The sequence below is a fragment of the Peromyscus leucopus genome, chromosome 4 (genome assembly GCF_004664715.2).
Source record: "Peromyscus leucopus breed LL Stock chromosome 4, UCI_PerLeu_2.1, whole genome shotgun sequence".
NCBI lineage: Eukaryota > Metazoa > Chordata > Mammalia > Rodentia > Cricetidae > Peromyscus > Peromyscus leucopus.
The window spans coordinates 132682895-132701805 of NC_051066.1; the positions used below are offsets into that span (position 1 = coordinate 132682895).

Here is an 18911-nt window from a genome sequence, read left to right on the forward strand (position 1 = left end):
ACCAGACACCTTTCCCTGCACCCCCACCAAACAAAACAAAAATACATACATACATACATACATACATATATATATATATATATATATATATATATATATAATAATCACTGCCTTTTATAGCATGCCTGCTCTTCTATGACAGTCTCATACAGGAAGACAAATGCAAACTGTCAAGCAATTCCATGAAAACCTAACAAAATGCTTTCAGACCATCCAACGCTAGATGCTCACCCCAGCTTCTACCCAAGTCTGGCTCGTACATCGTAGTGGAAGCTGCAGATTGACTAGTTTTGGTTACTGGAAGCAATGCAAGAAGGGGCCCTGCCTCCCCACACTGAGATTCATCCACTGCTCTGGAACACACACGAGCTTCCTATACACGCCCCCAAGGGAAGCCGCAAGGAAAACTGGTTGTTCCCATTCCTTGAGAAATTCCTTCCTTTGGTAGAGTTGAGGACTAGAGGAAGGTATTCAAAACAGGAGCCCCCTGAATACATTAAAATGAGGACTTCAAGTAATGTTACTCAACACATTACAAGCTCATTCCATGAAAAACCATTGTGCAGTAGAGCATTGGGGACTGAGAAGGTTTTTGTTTGTTCATTGTAAAGACGAGGGAGCTTTGCTCACGAGTGTGTTCACTCCAGGGAGCTAATTCAAGAGAAGCTAAGAAAGGGGAGGAATAGGCACAAGTGTTGAGGAATTGGAGACGTCAGCTCTCCCTCTCTTCATGGTATACACTCTGGTCATGGCCACTGGTCTGTTTTTAACCTTAAAGGTCATGAACCCTGTGTTACAGCTTGAGGCAAAACACTTCTCTAATGAACACTTGGACCTGCAAAGCCAGTACCACCCTGACCAAAAGGTTAAGGCAGGGAGGCAGGCGCCAAGCCTTTTGTTTTATGTAAGTGTTAGAAGTCATGAATAGGAGAGGGAGTGAGGGCATGGAGGGGTTGGAGGGGGCAAAAGCGGAAATGGTATATATCAACGCAAGAAAAAGTTCAACTGAAGAAAAAGAAAAAAACAAAAAGCCTTCCCACAAACATCTAGTTCCCTTATTAGTAATCTAGGTTAACTGTTAGAAGCCACACAGCAGAAGTTATCTCCAGCAAAATTACTGGGAAGAAAATGTATTGTCTACTGTGTGGAGTGCAATTACTGATCTTTAAGCCACGGAACAGAAAGTGAAGCTGTAAGATTCATTTAATTTTTCCTTGATAACACCAGTTCTGTTGCTTGACCAGTTCTTTTGTTTGTCTTTTTGGACTGTCTCTCTACATAATCCTGGTTGGAATTCACTACGTAGACCAGGCTGGCCCCAGCCCCAAGCGCCCCCACTCCCCCATGTGCTGAGATTAAACGCATGAACCACGACTCTGAGCTGAGCATTTAATAGGGCCACTTATTTTACGGCTCAAGCTCGGATACTAGAGGGTAGTGTGGAACACTAGACGACTGCAACCGTCATCAACATGTCCTTTTGCAAGACAAAACTCAGATCGGTTCAGAGAAACTACCTATGAGGTAGAGGGATGGCCTAGAGATAGTCAACCGGGTGAGAAGGAAGAAATTTCCCTCCTTAAGGGCAAAGTCCTGCGCATCCCCAGTGATCTACAAATAGAAAATAAAAGCTTTACTCTTATACGATCCCAGAATCCTCTATCAACTGGAAAGGTGGGGGACAAGCTCGGGAAATAAGCCCAATAAAAAAATGACGAACGAAAGACACACCAGACCACAGGAGTTGTCAAAATTCAACTTTTCATTAACTCGGGGTAGGGTATCAGTCCAAGGAGCCCCCCAGTTCTGCCGCTCAGCCAGTGATGCGCACGTCCGCGCGGCGCCGCAGCCGCCGGGCCCGGGCCGCCTCGGGCAGGATGGCCTGCAGCTGCTCCTGCACCAGCATCTCCACGATCTGCTCCTTGGTGCGGATGTCGGGCCGCAGCCACTGGCGGGACAGCTCCCGCAGCTGCCGGAAGGCTTCCCGAGGACCCGCCGCGTCCTGGTAGCGGAACTGCCGGAAGCGCTGGCGAAACGTCTCGGGGCCCGGCCGAGAGACGCCAGGCCGCGGGGCGGCTTCGGCCTGCAGCGCCGCGTCCAAAGCTGCGGCCGAGCCGGGGAGCTCCGGGGCCGCGGAGCTCACGGAGTCGGGCTCGGGGTCCGCACGGTCGCCGGCTCCTTCCTGCTGCTCGGGCGGCGGCGGCGCCGCGGGGCTCCGGGCGGCCAGGCTGGGCTCCGGCGCCGCCATGACTACGGCTCTCGGCGTCGTCACCCTTTGTCCCGCAGCTACGGGCTGGTTGTGCGTCTGCGTGGAGACCGGGGTGGAAAGTGGGATGGGCTGAAGAGCAGAGCCAGCGCTGCCCCAGCGGGACGCGGGCTCCGGGGAGGGCGAGGGCGAGCCGAGCTTACCTCCACCTGCGCAGCTCCGCGGCGGCCGGAAATGGGCGACTACGCGAGCCTCAAGAGCAGCCTGAAGCGCCTGAGCCCGGAAGCCGCGCCCACTACCAGTTACGTGAAGTTTGATCCGGGAAAGACCTTGTGGTACCAAGATGTCAGCTCTTCCGAGAGCTCGTACAGCGGCTCGGAGGAGCACCTCGAGCACCACAAGAGGAAGGACGAGAAGGAGGAGGACACGACGGACCTGGAGTCGGAATCGGAGTCGCAATCCGAGTCGGAAGTGTATTCCAAATGGGAGTGGGAAGAGGAAGGAGAGGAGGAGGACGATAGGATCAAGGCGACGACCCTGAGCCGCCACGGCTTGCAGGTGACCTGCGCCTGCTAGGTCTGATGCGGGACCAGGATCAGGGGGTAGCGTTGACAGTCCTGGGTAAATGAGACTGAGAGCTGGCCAGGACTTGTCGGAGCTTGGCGGATGACCCGGGTGGGACAGGGCCTGCGCCTACTTTAAGAAAGACCGCTCAGCTGGGCGTGGTCCCAGCACTCAGGAGGCCAACCTGGTGTACATAAGAGTGTTCCAGGACAGCCAGGGCTATACAGAGAAACCCTGTCTCGAAAAACCAAACAAGAAAGAAAAAGAAAGACCTCTCAAATCTGTAATCTTAGATTTAGAGTCCACCCCTAGGCTGAGACTCTTTAAGTACACACACACACACACACACACACACAACCTCTCGTCTGCTTGAGTGTGATAGAACTCACCTTACTTACTTTGAGGTTGACAAAATATTTGGGCAAGGTTCTTAAGATGTTTCCTGGCACAAAGCAAATGCTCGAGGGTTCATTGTCATTATTTTTGCTTGTCCTCGAAAACCAAGAGACAGGTGGTTCTGTGGGTACTGCTTTTTAATTTTAGGATTAGTAAGTAAACTGTAATTACGGCGTCCGTGTGAATACCCCGAGTTAAGATGTATTATAGTGTAGAATACTCGTGTATCTGTGTAGGAAAAGAAGAAGGCTTCACCCTGGACTTTTGAATTATATCCTGTTTTTATGTTAAAGCTATCTGTGTATTATTTCTCCTGCAGTTGTACATAAAATGTTTTTACATTTTAAAAAAAGAGACAAATACTATAGAATTTATAAATTCTATATAAATTCTTTTACAAATAAAATATATAGAATATACAAATTCATAGACAGAAAGATTAGATGTTATCTCAAGATGGAGAAGAAAGAAATATAGAGCAGTACAGTATACTAAGTACAGAATCTCTGTTTTGTGTAATGGAAAAGCCCCGCAAATGGACAGTAGTATCAGGACATAATATCATGAATGTAATAAATCCAAAACAATGTAATTAATGAATATAAATATAGTTATTGAATGAATACTGCGAATGTAATCAATGAATACCACAAATGCAATTAATATCATGAGTGTAATTAATATCTTGAATGTAATTCATGCCACTGAATTGTGAACTTAAATATGGTTACAATTGCAAATATTATGTTCATTTAAAAATCTAATGTGGAATGTAATCATCATACATTATATGTGTGTATGAAATTGAAGACAGCGATGTTCTAAAATAAAAAAAGAAAAAGGTTTTATATTTATTACATATTGGAACACATGTTGTATTATTTTGTATGTATTGGGGGAAATAAACTATGTTATTCTATTTAATTTTACCTGTGTCTTTTTACTTTTGAAATACAGCTGCTGTGAAAATTGAAATTACACATACAGTTTGTGGTATATTTTTGTTGAACAGCTGCTGTCTAGAGTGTTGGAGTCAGGCTGTCTGGCGGCATCCTCTTTGCAGGGTTTCTTTGCTTTAGCACCCCTAGCAGTAAAAATACCTACCCCCCAGTTGTTGGGAGGAATGAATAAAGCCCTGGGAAAGACAAGGCTTTAATAGGGGTTTTCAGAACTAGGGAGATGACTCATTTGGTAAGTGTGCTTGCTTTGAAAGCATGAGTACCTGAATTCAAAACCCATATGAAAAAAACCAGGCATGACTGAGCTTGCCTATAACCCTAGTGTTGGGGGCTAGAGGCAGGTGGATCTTGAGAGCTGGTTTGCCAGCCTAGCCAAAACCTAAGTGCTTCTAAGTTCAATTTGAGGTCCTATCTCGAGGCAATAAGGAGAGCAATAGAGTAAGATACCCTCCTCTGGCCTTCTCACATACCTGTCCACTCACATGAGTGTATCATGCACACACAGAGACATATTTTCATTAGGTCCCTTGCCTACAGCCTCTGAACTACAGTTTTCTTATCTATAAAATGAAAAAATCAAGATGTAAGAGAACTAACCTCATGGAAGTTTCTGTGAAAATTCAGAGATGATACTAGCAAAAGTGTAATCTCTGGCAGTTTCTGGCAGACAGTACCTTCTGCTTGATAGCTTACTCACTAATAAATATCTCCAATTTCCAGAAATGGAACTGAACCCCAGAAAGGGACAGAGGCCCCCAATGATATGTTCCCTGGAGTTAGAGAGAAGGATGGCTAAGAGAGAATGCTGTGGTGAGGCGGTGGTGGTGCACACCTATGATCCCAGCACTCAGGAGGCAGAGGTAGACAGATCTCTGAGTTCAAGGCCAACCTGGTCTAAGGAGTGAGTTCCAGGACAGCCAGAACTGCACAGAGAAACTGTCTTGAAAGAGAAAAAAGAGTGCATGTTCTGGCTGGTATGGTAACAGAGTCCTTTAATCCCAGGACTTCACAGGCAGGCAGAGCTCAGTGAGTTTGAGACTAGCATGGTCTACATAGTGAGTTCTAGGCCAGCCAGAGCTACATGGTGAAACCCTGTCCCCACCCCAGCTCCAAGAAAGAGTACAAACGCCTTTCAGTTTTCAGTACCCAGGTAGGGTAGCTCACAGCCACCTGTAACTTCATTTCTAGGGTATTTAATGTCCCTGGCCTCTGCTAGTATCTGAACTCCCCCATTCTGTCTCTGTCTCTGTCTCCATCTTTGTCTCTGTCTCTCTCTGTCTCTCTGTCTCTGTCTCTGTCTCTCTCTCTCTCTCTCTCTCACACACACACACACAATTTAAAAATTGGAGGTGGATCTGGAAGAAGTTATTGGCAGGAATCCAATGAATATTATCAAAATACATTGTATGCATGTATGAAATTATTAAAGAATAACATATATTAAAAATACAATAGAATCTTTTTTTGTAGTTCCCTAAGAATTTTTCTAGAAGGTATTGCCTATACAAAGTCCTACGGTGAGTAAAATCAAAACTTACAAGTTGCAGGCTAGATGGGGAAGTGGGTAGGATCTGAAGAAAGGCAGAAAAATGAAGTTGGCAAGAGTAAGTCACAAAGAGAACAGGTTCTGTGTTTAGAATTTAGACCTTTTCCTCCTGGGAAGGGATGTCTTGGAATCATAGCATTTAAATCTCTACCTCGTTACCATCCATAGTGGAATCGTGGACTGTTGGAGATGGAAGCGGGGGATCTCTGAGGTCTATGTGAATCATGCAATGTTAAAAAGGAGATGGAATTCAAAATTGAGTTGAAACATAGTAAATTCTTTTTTTTCCCCCTGAGACCGAGTTGGTCTGTGTAGCTTTTAGAGCCTGTCCTAGAACTCACTCTGTAGACCAGGCTGGCCTCGAACTCACAGAGATCTGCCTGCCTCTACCTCCCAAGTGATGTAATTAAAGGCGTGCACCACCACTGCCCAGCTATAAATTCATTTCTAAAGCCTTTATGATTTAGTCAGCATAGAGTCTGGAAAAAATCTCTTCCTAGAAAATGTGTGTATACTTCATATTATTTCAGGTAATGTACATGTTTCTTTGAATCTATCCAGAGGCTCAGATTAAGTATTATATATATTATTTTATTTTGCAGACTGGGAAGTCAGTACCCCAAAAGGCAGAAAGCTGGAAGGCTATCAAACACCCAGTAAGTGGTTCCATGAAGAAAGACATTTTTAGAATGCTATGCCAATGTTGTTAACATATTAGCCCTTTTTAGTATAATTTAGATTTTCTTAGGAAGGGATTTTAAATCATTAATTTCTTAGCTTCCAACACAGGCCCCAGATCTCAGTAAACCTTCCATAAATATTGATTGATGAAATAAAAAACAAGCATGGATTCTATTCCATTTCTGTGAAGGGAAAACTTGAACATAATTCTCTGGCTTTGCCAGAGCTTTCCAGGTGTTTGAATTAGTGTCCTAGTTAGCATTAACTGTCAACTCGGCACAGCCTACAATTATGTGAAAAAGAAGTCTTAATTGAATGTCTTGTCAGGTTTGTGTAAGGGCATTTCTGTGAGGGGCTGTTCTGATGGTTCAAATTCACTTCACAGGGTGACCATGGGTGGTGCCATTTTCTTCCTGTAAAATGGCCTAACCCACCATGGGTGGTCTCATTTCCTGTAAAAGGGCCTAGCCCTCCATGGGTGGTTCCATTTCCTTAAGAGGGCCTAGCCCACCATGGGTGGTCCTCTTTCCTGGACAGGTGGTTCTGGGCTGTATAAGAAAGTTAGCTAAGGGATTGGAGAGATGACTCAGCAGTTACAAACAGGTACTAGTTTTCCAGAGGACCTAAGTTCAAGTCCCAGCACCTACATCAGATTGCTCACAGCTACCTGTAATTCCAGCTCCAGGGGGATCCAGAGCCTCCCATATCCGTACACACTAGATACACACATACACACACACACACATAATTAAAAATAACTTTGAAAAAAAAAGTCAGCTAAGCACAAACCAGAGACTGAACCAGAAGACAGTATTGCTCCAAGGTTCCTGCCTTGAATTCCTGCCCTGACTTCCCTCAATAATGGATTGTGACCTGGAAGTGTAAACCAGATCAACCCTTTCCTCCCCAAGTTGCTTTTGGTCACAGTAGTTTTTTTGTTTGTTTGTTTTTTGTTTTGCTTTGGTTTTTGGTTTTTCAAGACAGGGTTTCTTTGTGTAACAGTCCTGGCTGTCTTGGAACTTGCTATGTAGACCAGGCTGGCCTTGAACTCACAGAGAGCCTCTGCCTCCCAAGTGCTGGATTAAAGGCGTGCACCACCACCGCCCAGCTAGTCAGACTGTTTTAACACAGCAACAGAATGAAACTGGAGCAGAGAGCTGGAGCAGAGAGCTTGCTTTTTGAGAAAAAAGCCTCGAACTGTTTTTTTCTTTAACTTCTTTTTACTCGATGGGTGTAGTGGCACACCTACAATCCCATCACCCACTGGGTGTGGGGGCACACCTACAATCCCATCACCCACTGGGTGTGGGGGCACACCTACAATCCCATCACCCACTGGGTGTGGGGGCACACCTACAATCCCATCACCCACTGGGTGTGGGGCACACCTACAATCCATCACCCACTGGGTGTGGGGGCACACCTACAATCCCATCACCCACTGGGTGTGGGGGCACACCTACAATCCCATCACCCACTGGGTGTGGGGGCACACCTACAATCCCATCACCCACTGGGTGTGGGGGCACACCTACAATCCCATCACCCACTGGGTGTGGGGGCACACCTACAATCCCATCACCCACTGGGTGTGGGGGCACACCTACAATCCCCCACGGTCACCTACAATCCATCACTCACTGGGTGTGGGGGCACACCTACAATCCCATCACTCACTGGGTGTGGGGGCACACCTACAATCCCATCACTCACTGGGTGTGGGGGTCACACCTACAATCCCATCACCCACTGGGTGTGAGGGCACACCTACAATCCCATCACTCATTGGATGTGAGGGCACACTTAATCCCATCCCAAAGAGAATTAAATGGAATTAAACATGTGATTGTCTATTATTACTTTTTCTCTCGGAAGCATCTTCATCGCTTTTACATCACTGTAACCAAATACCGAGGACATCTTGAAGGGAAGATTTGTTTTGGATCATGTTACTTGGGCGGAACATCATGGTGGCAGCGGTTTGGGGCAGGTGTGGTCGGGGTTAGGTGGGCTCCTTCAGTTCTCAATGGTCAGGAAGCAGAAAAAGATGTCAGACCAAATTCCACCATCTAATAGTACTGTGGTATCATGACTCCATCAAAGCATTAACTCATTCATTTGGATTCATTAAGATCAGAGCCCTCAGGACCGAATTGTCCTTTATAGGCCATCTCATCCACATCTATAGCTGAGTTGAACTCCTAGGTGATTTTTGTTTTTTCAAATCTTAAAAAAAGATTTTTTTTTACTACTACTACTACTATTATTATTTTAATTTTCAAATTTTTTTATGGCGCCATGTGTAGTGGCAAATGTCTTCAGGAGACAGAGGTAGGAGGATCTCTGTGAGTTTGAGGCCAGTTTAATTTACATAGAGAGTTTCACCCTGTCTCAGGAAAAAAAAAATGGTAAAGGTATTTTGCCTGCAAGTATGTCTGTGTGTTATGTACATGCATTGCCTCTGGAGGCCAGAAGAGGACATTAGATCTCCTGGAACCAGAGTTAGGATGGTTGAAAGCCACCATATGGGTTCTGGAAACTGAAATCAGGTCCTCTGAAAGAGCAGTCAGTCTCTTAACTACTAAACCATCTCTCCAACCCCTATTTTTATTATTTTTAATTATGATTATGTATGTGTGCACATGTGGCCTGTGCACGTGAGTGCAGGTGTCCTCAGAGGCCAGAGGCATCAGGTCCCTGGAGCTGGAGTTACAGTCATGGGCCATCATCGAAAGTGGACACTGGGAACCGAACTCAGATCTTCCATTAGATCAGGGAGTGCCCTAACTGCTATTACTTCAGCCCCGCCTAGGTGTTTCCTAATGTAATCACGTAGACAATGAAGACTAACCATCACAGATGTGCTTGATTCCTGGAACCCCAGGACGGACGGACGGACGTTAACGCTCAGAGAATAGACATGGTAGCCAGTGTGGAACCAGGACCCAGGACTGAATGTCCTTCCTGCCACTTGGTGCTGTCAAGCTTTGAAAAATATTACTAAAGCTGGATGTGGCAGCACTCACCTTTAATTCCTACAGAGGCAGATGGATTTCTGAGTTGTAAGCCGGCCAGGGATTTTTTAAAAAGTCATGTTAGTAGGTGTTAAGTACTATCTCACTGTAGTCTGCTTTGTTGAGACAGGGCTTCTCAGTGTGTGTAGCCCTGGCTGTCCTGGAATTTGCTCTGGAGACCAGGCTGTCCTTGAACTCACAGAGATCTGCCTGCCTCTCAAGTGCTGGGACTAAAGGTGTGAGCCACCACTGCCCAACCGTGGTTTTATTTTTAACTTCTCCAATAACTAATGATATTGAATATATTTCCTTTTGCCATGCTTCTCTCTTCTGTGGCAAAAAGTTCAAATCCACTATACATTTTTACTGCTAGTAGTGGCTCTCTCATTTTTGAAGGCTTTGTTTTGTTTACTATAATGCAGTTTGTGTTTGTTTTTTGAGTCAGTGTTTCCCTGTGTAGTTTTGGTGCCTGTCCTGGAGCTCCCTCTGTAGACCAGGCTGACCTTAAACTCACAGAGATCCACCTGCCTCTGCCTTCCGAGTGCTGGAATTAAAGATGTGTGCCACCACCGCCTGGCAGTGGTTGGTTATTTTGAGAGAGTTACATGTTTCCCAGGCCAGCATCAAACTTGTTTTGTAGTCTAGAATGACCTTGACCCTTCTGTCCTCACCCTCTGAGTGCCCAGTGTGCCCCAAACTGTCATTAAGCGTTATCTTCTGTGACATTCAGTTCGTTCACGTTTCAGGGCTGTAACTGCGTGCGGGTTATTCTTCTCCCAAGCTTTCTTCTTTTTTCATCTAAAGAACAGCCCATTAAAGAGCAGTTCCCCATTTACATATTCATAAATGAATATAGAAATATATGTATATATTTGCTAATATTCTGTTCTCCTGGATTTTGCAGATTAAGGTGTCAAGACAGCAAATGATGTGGACCTGGGAAGAAATAAAAAATCTCGTAAGTGGTTCTGTTTAAAAACTGATTCACATGTCATGAACACATTGGTTGTTTCTACCCTTCGGCTATTATGGATAAAATTGCTATGATATTGGTGTTTGAATTTCCACTTTCAGTTGATTTAAATGCATGCTCAGAAGTGGGATTGCTGGGTCAGATAGTAATTCTGTATTTGACTTTGTAAGAATCAACCATACCATTTTGCACAGTGGATCCATCCATTCTCACCAGCAATGTTCAATATTTCCAAGATCAGTTTTTCTGGGTTTGTGTTAATTTGTATTATTATTAACATAGTTTTTTTAAAGTCCTGGCTAGTTTTGAACTCTGCCTCCTGAGTACTGGGTTTAGAGGCACTGTACCACCATGTCCCACACTATTCTGTTTTTTTAAGACAGGCTGTGTTATGTATGTCTCAGTCTGGCTCTGAACTCACGATATTGCCAAGGATGTCCTTGAACTCATTGTTCTGCCTCCACCTCCAGAGCACTCAGTTACAAGCATGCGCCACTATGACCAGTTCATTTAGTGTTGAGAATTGAACCCTGGGCTTCATGCATGTTCTACCAATTGAACTATATTCCCAACTCTGTAATAATAATAATAGTAATAGTAATAACTGTGCTGGATAGTTTTATGTCAACTTGATGCAAGCTAGAGTCATCTGAGAGGAGGGAACCTTAATTAAGAAAATACCTCAAAACCTGGCAGTATTGGTGCATACCAACACTTGGAAGGCAGAGGCAGGTGGATCTCTGTGAGTTCAAGGCCAGCCTGATCTCCAGAGTGAGTTCCAGGACAGCCAGGGCTACACAGAGAAACCCTGTCTCAAAGAGAGAAAAGAGGAAAATGCCTCCATGAGATCAGGCTGAAAGCATGCCTGTAGGGTATTTTCTTAACTAGTGATTCATCGGTGAAGGCACAGCTCACTGTGGGTGGTGCTGGCAGTCCTGGGTTCAAGAAAGCAGCTGAGCAAGCCTTGTCGAGCAAAGCCACAAAGCAGCGCCCTCCATGACCTCTGCAGCACCCTCCATGACCTCTGCAGTGCCCTCCATGACCTCTGCAGCGCCCTCAATGACCTCTGCAGCACCCCTCCATGACCTCTGCAGCACCCTCAATGACCTCTGCAGCACCCCTCCATGACCTCTGCGGCACCCTCCATGACCTCTGCATTGGCTCCTGCCTCCAGGTTCCTGTCCTGTTTGAGTTCCTGTCTTGACTTCCTGAACAGCACTGTGGAAGTCTAAGCCTAACTTTAACCCTTTCCTACCCAACTTGCTTTTGGTCATGGTGGTGTTTCATCACAGAAATAGAAGCCCTAAGACAGGTTGGTATAGGCATAGTGGGGCATTGCCATGACAGACCTGACCATGTTGGTTTGGAGTGGATTGTGGGAGGACTTTGAAACTTTGGGCTAGAAAAGCTATTGAGTGTTGAGAGCTAAATGAGCTGGTTCTGTAGGAGCTGGGAAGATAAGAATACTGAGAACAGTGCAGACAATGGAGGCCTGGCTGTTAGTTATGTAGCTGCGTTGTGTTCTTACCCTGCAAGGAAGCGTCACGAAACACGACAGAATCCGCTTATAAGAGTTTATTAGAGATAAAGGGATAGAGAGTGCGCAGGCCTGTGGGAGAGACACGTGCGTGGAGAGAAGAGGGACTGGGAAGCATGGCGCTCCACTTTAAAACCGGCTGGGGGTGTGGCCAGGTCACGTCACTACTCCACGCGTGTGCGTAGATCACATGGTCACGTTGCGCGCTTACGTGACCATGTAACGTCAGGACCCTGATCTCGCGAGACCCCTTGGCCCGGAACTTGCTAGGCGGAGATGTCCGGTCCGCCGGGTATCCTGGCTACGAGAGACGCTTTGATCCGGAAATGGCTAGGTGGAAGTGTCCGCCTGGTAAATAAACCCTTCACTGGCCTGTGAAATTTCAGAGAGAAATTTAAAGACTTTATTGAGGTCATTTGTTATTTTGAATTAAGATTCTGTGGTTCTGGTTAGCTGGGGTTAAAGAATCAGCTTTAATTAAAAGATACCAGAACTACTACATTGAAACCTTTGCTTTGCTGGGATCCTTGATGCTGGTTGGCTGCAGCTGAAAATTTAGTAGTGATTAAGAAGAGACCAGCTCAGAGGTGGTGGCGCACACCTTTAATCCCAGCACTTGGGAGACAGAGGCAGGCAGATCTCTGTGAGTTCGAGGCCAGCCTGATCTACAGAGCAAGTTCCAGGGTTACACAGAGAAACTCTGTCTTGAAAAAACAAACAAGCAAGCAAAAAAAAAAAAAAAAAAAAAAAAAAAAAAAAAAAAAAAAAAAAAAAAAAAAAAAAAAAGACGAGCATCATTGAGGTGAAATCTTCTGGGAAGACTTGCCTCAGTGTCAACCCACAGAAACTGTGTTCCAGAGGTGGTCGAGGCTGTACCTCAGGCTGGCAGCTCAACTTGGTAGTGTAAGAGTCTCTCAGGTAGTACTGTTTTTGAAGGCATGAAGGGGTCAATGAAGAGCAGCTGGGGCTTGGCACTGTGAGAGGCCAGGAGAGCATTGGTGAAGGTGTAGCTTCCATGGCAGTTGAAGTTCCAGAATTGAAGGGGTCATGCAGAGAAGCTGAAGCTTGGCCCCATGAAGAGAGGCCACCAGTGAAAATGCAGCCCAGTTGCAGCAAGAGACACCAGCATTTTGGAGATGCCAGTGCCATGGGATGACCCCTGAGGACAGCAGCAGTGGTGGAGTGGAGCCTGACTGAACCTAGAAGACAAGCTGTGTGTGCTGCAGAGGGTGGAGCTGAATAAGTGGCCCAGCCCTTTGGAGGAGTTCAGAAGATTATGAGTGAGTCCCAGATAACTGGATATTGCATTATGTAACTGTTAGAGTTTGTTTTGCTTTGTTCAGATTGTGACTCTCTCTTGGTTCTTCTCTCTTGAAGAAAGTAACTTAATTTTAATTTTTATAAGAGCCCACAACTGAAAGACTTTGGACTTTTAGAAGAAACTTTGAGCCAGGCAATAGTGGTGAATTTCTTTAAACCCAGCACTCAGGAGGCAGAGGCAGGCAGATCTCTGGTCTACAGAGCAAGTTCCAGGACAGCCAGGTCTACACAGAGAAACCCTGTCTTGAAACAAACAAGAAAGAAAGAAAGGAAATAAAGGAAAGAAAGAGAAGAAAAAAGAAAAAGAGAAAGAAAGAAAGAGAAAAAGAAAGGAAGGAAGGAAGAAAGAAAAGAGAGAAAGAAAGAAGAGAAGAAAGAAAGAAGAAAGGGAGAGAGAGAAAGAAAGAGAGAAAGAAAGAAGACAAAGAAAGAAAGAAAGGAAACCTTAACTAAGACAATCAGCTCCTGACTCCAGGTTCCTGCCCTGTTTGAGTTCCTGTCCTGACTTCCTTCAATGATAAACAGTGATATGGAAATGTAAGCCAAATAAAGCCTTTCCTCACCAGTTTGTTTTTGGTGATGATATTTTACCAGAGCAATAGGAATCCTAACTAAGATAATAACTATTATTATTATTATTATTATTATTATTATTATTATTATTATCATTATTATTATTAACTGAGCTATACCCCCAGCCCTGCTGTTGTTACTGTTATGTGTGAATGATGTGTTTCTATAGAGGCTGTGGTGGTTTGAATGAGCATGGCCACATAGGTTCATCATCAGTTGGTGGAACTGTTTGGGAAGGATTAAGAGGTGTGACCTTGTTAGAGGAAGTGTGTCACTGGGGGAGGGTCTTGAGGTTTCAAAAGTCCATGCCTTTTCCAGTGTCTCATTCTCTGCCTCCTACTTGTGGATCAGGATGTGAGCTCTCGGCTGTTCCTGCTGCCATCCCGTTGCTCCACCATCATGGACTTTAACCTTCTGAAACTGTAAGCCCAATTAAACACCTCCTTCAGTAAGTTGCCTTGGTCATGATCTCTTATCATAGCAATAGAGAAATAAAACAGAAGTCAAAGGACAACTGTGTTGATGTATAAATCTAATTAATCTTATCAATAAAAACCAAGAGTCAGATATCAGGATAAAAACATGAAAGATCAGAGAAGCAGGGGAGCAGCCACACTGACTTCCTACCTTTTGGATTTCTTCAACCAAAAGGGCCAAGATCCTGTTTCAGCCCAGCCTACCACTTCGTGTGCCCCTCTCTACGGTCCTCCAAACCTCTATGGTTAACTAGTGGCTAGCTCCACCCCATGATCCCAAGCAGAGGAACACAAACAAAATACCATACATTTCCCCCTTTTTGTCTCAATAAAAAGCAAAGGTTTTAACTAACATAGAAAAACTATATATAATATGTACAATAACTATAAACAAATATATACAGGCAATAATTACATTAACAATGTCTTGTTCGTTAACATTTAACAAATTCAGAGAAAAATACCCCATTATCTATCCTATCTTGGTGAGTCCAAAGTGTTGTGCCCAATTCACTTATTATCCTAACTTGAATTACCAACCCAAAACTATCTTTTTATGTCTCTCAACCTTATACACCTCTTTTGTGAGTTTCTTTTCTGAATTTGTTAACAAGGATAACTGTAACTATCTAGTCTTCAACTCCATCAGAGACCTGAGAAGGATATATTACTGAGTAAACAGAAACTATAAGGCAAACAATTTCTAAAACTAAGAAGTGACAGAAACAGCTGTCTGCCTAGACAGTCACCCAAGGATCCTCTGTAACATTGGGGCATCCATCTTCAGTCTGCAGACATAGTGTATCTGACAGAAATTTTTTCTTGTTTCTTTCTTTCTTTCTTTCTTTCTTTCTTTCTTTCTTTCTTTCTTTCTTTCTTTCTTTCTTTCTTTCTTTCTTTCTTTCTCTCTCTCTCTCTCTCTCTCTCTCTCTTTCTTTCTTATTTATTTATTTATTTATTTATTTATTTATTTATTTATTTATTTATTTATTTATTTAAGACAAGGTTTCTCTGTGTAGCTTTGGAGCCTGTCCTGGAACTTGCTCTGTAGACCAGGCTGGCCTTAAACTCACAGAGATCCACCTGGTTCTGCCTCCCTAGTACTGCGATTAAAGGCATGCGACACCATCACCCAGCTCTGACAGGATTTTTGAAGGACTGTCCTGCCTTGTCTTGGCAAAGTTCAGCAGTCACTTCCTTTTGTGTCCTGCTTGTTAAATTTGGACAGCATACTGTCTGCAGATGAGGAAATGGCAGTTTCTTGCTAAGTGGCTAACTTTTGCTACAAAGAAAGTAAACTCCATATGGAGTTTCTGTGATGCCCATCATCTTCTCTGTAGTAGATTGGTGTTGCCAGGAACAGACATGTCTCATTGTCATAAAAAAAAAAACAAACAAACTTGTGTTACTACAACATCTTAAATGCCATATTCTGTAGATCTCTGAAGTGTTTGAAGACCACCTATCTAAAATATATCTGTTTGACCTTGAAAACATACCTGACTACAAGATTGATTGTAATAGGTGACTAGTTACTGACCTGCATCTTTATTATCCTAAATAGTTTGTAATAATAACTTTCAAGGACTAGAAATTTACATTACATTGTTAAATGAACTGTATAAGTACAGTACCTTGAACAAGAGTAGAAACGTATGCACAGCATGTTCTAACAAAAATAACCTTAAATTTGTATCAATATAAAAAAATCTTAAACAAGAGTAGAAGCATATATAGTACAACAAAAATAACCTCAAAAATGTATCAATAAACAAAAATCCATATCAATGTAAAATAGTTAAGGCTAGTAGATGCTTTTTTGTTTAAAAGTAGATTCAATAATCTACCCTTTTATCCTATTTCTATATCCCCCTTTTTTCCCTAACCATTATCAATAACCTGTAGCCAACCCCCATAAACAATGACAAATTTCCATAACCCACTGAACAACCAAATAACACCCATCCCACCTCTTGGAAATATGGGTGTTGTGTTCTTAAAATTACTTCCTGCTGTCTGGGGGTGATGGCATCTTTGGGGGGGGGCTGAAAAAAATTGGGATAATTGTCAAGTCCTGGAAGAGCTAGCTGTATTATTTGTTGTCTAGTCTCTGTGTAATGGGAAAGTGCAGGGCTTGTCTCAAGTCCTGACTAGAGTAGTCTGTGAGGCTAGACCATCTCAGCTAGCCACCTTGAAATTGTTCTGAGAAGTCTGTAGTCCAAAGCTGATCTTTGGGTAGCATTTGTCAACTTGGTGTTACCATAGTCCTGGTGCAATCATCATTGTGGAGCCCTATCCTCCTTTTTGAACTTCAAATGTTGCTGTTAGACATGGTTATGGTTCATTGCAGAAAACAAACATTTTAAATGTCACATGCAGCAGATCTCAAAGAGGTTATAGGATCATAATTTGTTATGTACATCCAGAGTATAAAAACTTAATTCCTAGTTACCTAACAGAGACTCAAACCAGGAATCATGTACAGGAAGCTAGATGAAGCCTATTTTTAGAATTAGTTAGTACTCTATATGACCATCAATATCATGACAAAAAGTTTAAAATATATACATATATATTAATTTTATAAAATTTGAGATAATATTTATACCTTAAGAAAAGTGTTAAAGAGTCAAAATAAAGCCAAGGGATTATGAGATTAGTAGCAATAGAATAGTTCCTTAATTTTGGTTTTTTCTTGTGTCCCATATCAGGTAGCTCTTCTGACATGAGACAGGTTTTAGATTTTCCTTTTTTTTTTTTTTTTTTTTTTTTTGGTTTTTTTGAGACAGGGTTTCTCTGTGTAGCTTTGCGCCTTTTCCTGGAACTCACTTGGTAGCCCAGGCTGGCTTTGAACTCACAGAGATCCGCCTGGCTCTGCCTCCTGAGTGCTGGGATTAAAGGCATGCGCCACCACCGCCCGGCTAGATTTTCCTTTTAATAAGCATGCTTCGGTTTAGAGAGGGAGAGAGCCATGCTCCAACTCCAAAGCCAGCTTTAATTTTTAATTGAACTGGAACTTCAAGAAGACCATTTGTATTATGTGTCTATAGAAAACAGCAGGAACAAATATTTGGAAAGATTATGAAATTTTATCCTGTTGGAAATGTGATATACCAATAGGCCAATTTACTCTTTTTCTTGGGACATTCTCTCTGGATCTCTCCTGATCTGTACCTTTTGGGGTTGAATTTTTTTTGTAAACCTATTTTATATCCTAGGTAATTAATAGAATCTCTTCTTTGTATTATTTCAGGAGCAATTTGTAATTCCCAACAAGGAAAATTTTTCTTTACTTCTTCAAACATTTTCTCTAAAGTATCTTCCTTTGAATCAGCTAATAAAATATCATCCATATAATGGTAAATTATAGATTGTGGAAGCTGTACACGAATTATTTCCAATGATTATCACACAAAACATTGGCACAGAGTGGGGCTGTTTAACATCCCTTATGGGAGAACCTTCCATTGATATCTCTTAACAGCTTGAGAATTATTATAAGTAGTCACTGTGAAGGCAAATTTTACTCTATCCTTTTCTTGTAAAGGTATAGTAAAGAAAGTCTTTTAAATTAATAACTATAATAGACCATCCTTTATTTTATTTATTTTTTGAGACGGGGTTTCTCTGTGTAGTTTTGGTGCCTGTCCTGAATCTCTGTAGGCCAGGCTGGCCCAAACTCACAGAGGTCTGCCTGGCTCTGCCTCCTGAGTGCTGGGATTAAAGGCATGTGCCACCACCACCCGGCTAGACCATCCTTTAGGTAACAGAGAAGGCAGGGGACTTCCAGATTGTAAAGAGCCCATTGTCTGAATCATCTTATTAACAACTCTTAGATCTGTTACCATTCTCCATTTTCCAGATTTCTTTTTAATAACAAATACAGGAGAATTCTAAGAACAAGTCAATACTTCAATATGTTGAGCACCTAGCTGCTCCTGTACCAGCTGCTCTAATTTTTCTTATGTCTAAGACCATTGTTCCACCCAGACAGGATTGTCAGTTAACCATTTTAAAGGTTTGGTACCTTTGAAAGATCAGCAGCTGTTGTGCCCTGTTTCTGTACAACCTGAATGGCCAATGACTGTTCTTTATAATACCTTTTAATATTTTCCCCAGAAATATAGGTTAGGTTATATCTCTGGTTCCAGAGATTGGAGGAATGTTAATCTGGGTATTCCATTGCTGTAACTAATCATGTCCCATAAATTCATTGCTGTGTTAGCCACATAGGGCTTTAATTTTCCTCTCTGTCCTTCTGGCCCTATACATTTGACCCATCTCACACTTTGTTTTACCTGAGATAAAGTTCCAATCACTAAAAGTTGAACATTTGTCTCCTGAAGAGGCCAATTTGGATGCCAAGATTCTGGTGCAATTATTGTTACATCTGTCCCTGTGTCTACAAAACCTTCAACTACAATGTCATTTATTTGTATTTTTAGCTTTGGTCTTTGATCATATATAGAAGTTTGCCAAAATATTTGCTTTATGGCTTTTTCCTGAAAATTTTTTTGGGTTTTATTTTTATTTTTATTTTGTTAGTTTTATAATTTAATTTAATTTTACATATCAGCCACGGATTCCCTTGTTCTTCTCCCTCCTGCCCCCTCCTCCCCCCCCCACCCCGGGCCACCTCCTGAAATTTTTGTTTTATTTTCTAAAG

At 43.0% G+C, this 18911-nt stretch overlaps 1 protein-coding gene and 1 long non-coding RNA gene across 3 annotated transcripts in view; one reads left to right on the top strand and one right to left on the bottom strand.

The window, feature by feature from the left end:
- Window positions 1–115: 115 nt before the first annotated feature.
- The window catches only part of Cnbd2 (cyclic nucleotide binding domain containing 2), a 96098-nt gene continuing 77302 nt past the window's right edge, over window positions 116–18911 (top strand). The window contains exons 1-4 of one of the 2 annotated variants that reach the window (XM_037205359.1): window positions 1780–2305; window positions 2410–2764; window positions 6274–6327; window positions 10271–10324. In XM_037205359.1, the coding sequence (XP_037061254.1) occupies window positions 2247–2305; window positions 2410–2764; window positions 6274–6327; window positions 10271–10324 (522 nt within the window). In that variant the 5' untranslated portion in view covers window positions 1780–2246. Of the gene's footprint in view, window positions 2765–6273; window positions 6328–10270; window positions 10325–18911 lie in introns of both variants that reach the window. The other variant, XM_037205358.1, reaches the window with a different exon arrangement.
- The window catches only part of LOC119087904, a 38695-nt gene continuing 30001 nt past the window's right edge, over window positions 10218–18911 (bottom strand). Inside the window, exon 2 of the long non-coding RNA XR_005091425.1 lies at window positions 10218–10302. This is a non-coding gene — a long non-coding RNA (uncharacterized LOC119087904). The remainder of the gene's footprint in view (window positions 10303–18911) is intronic.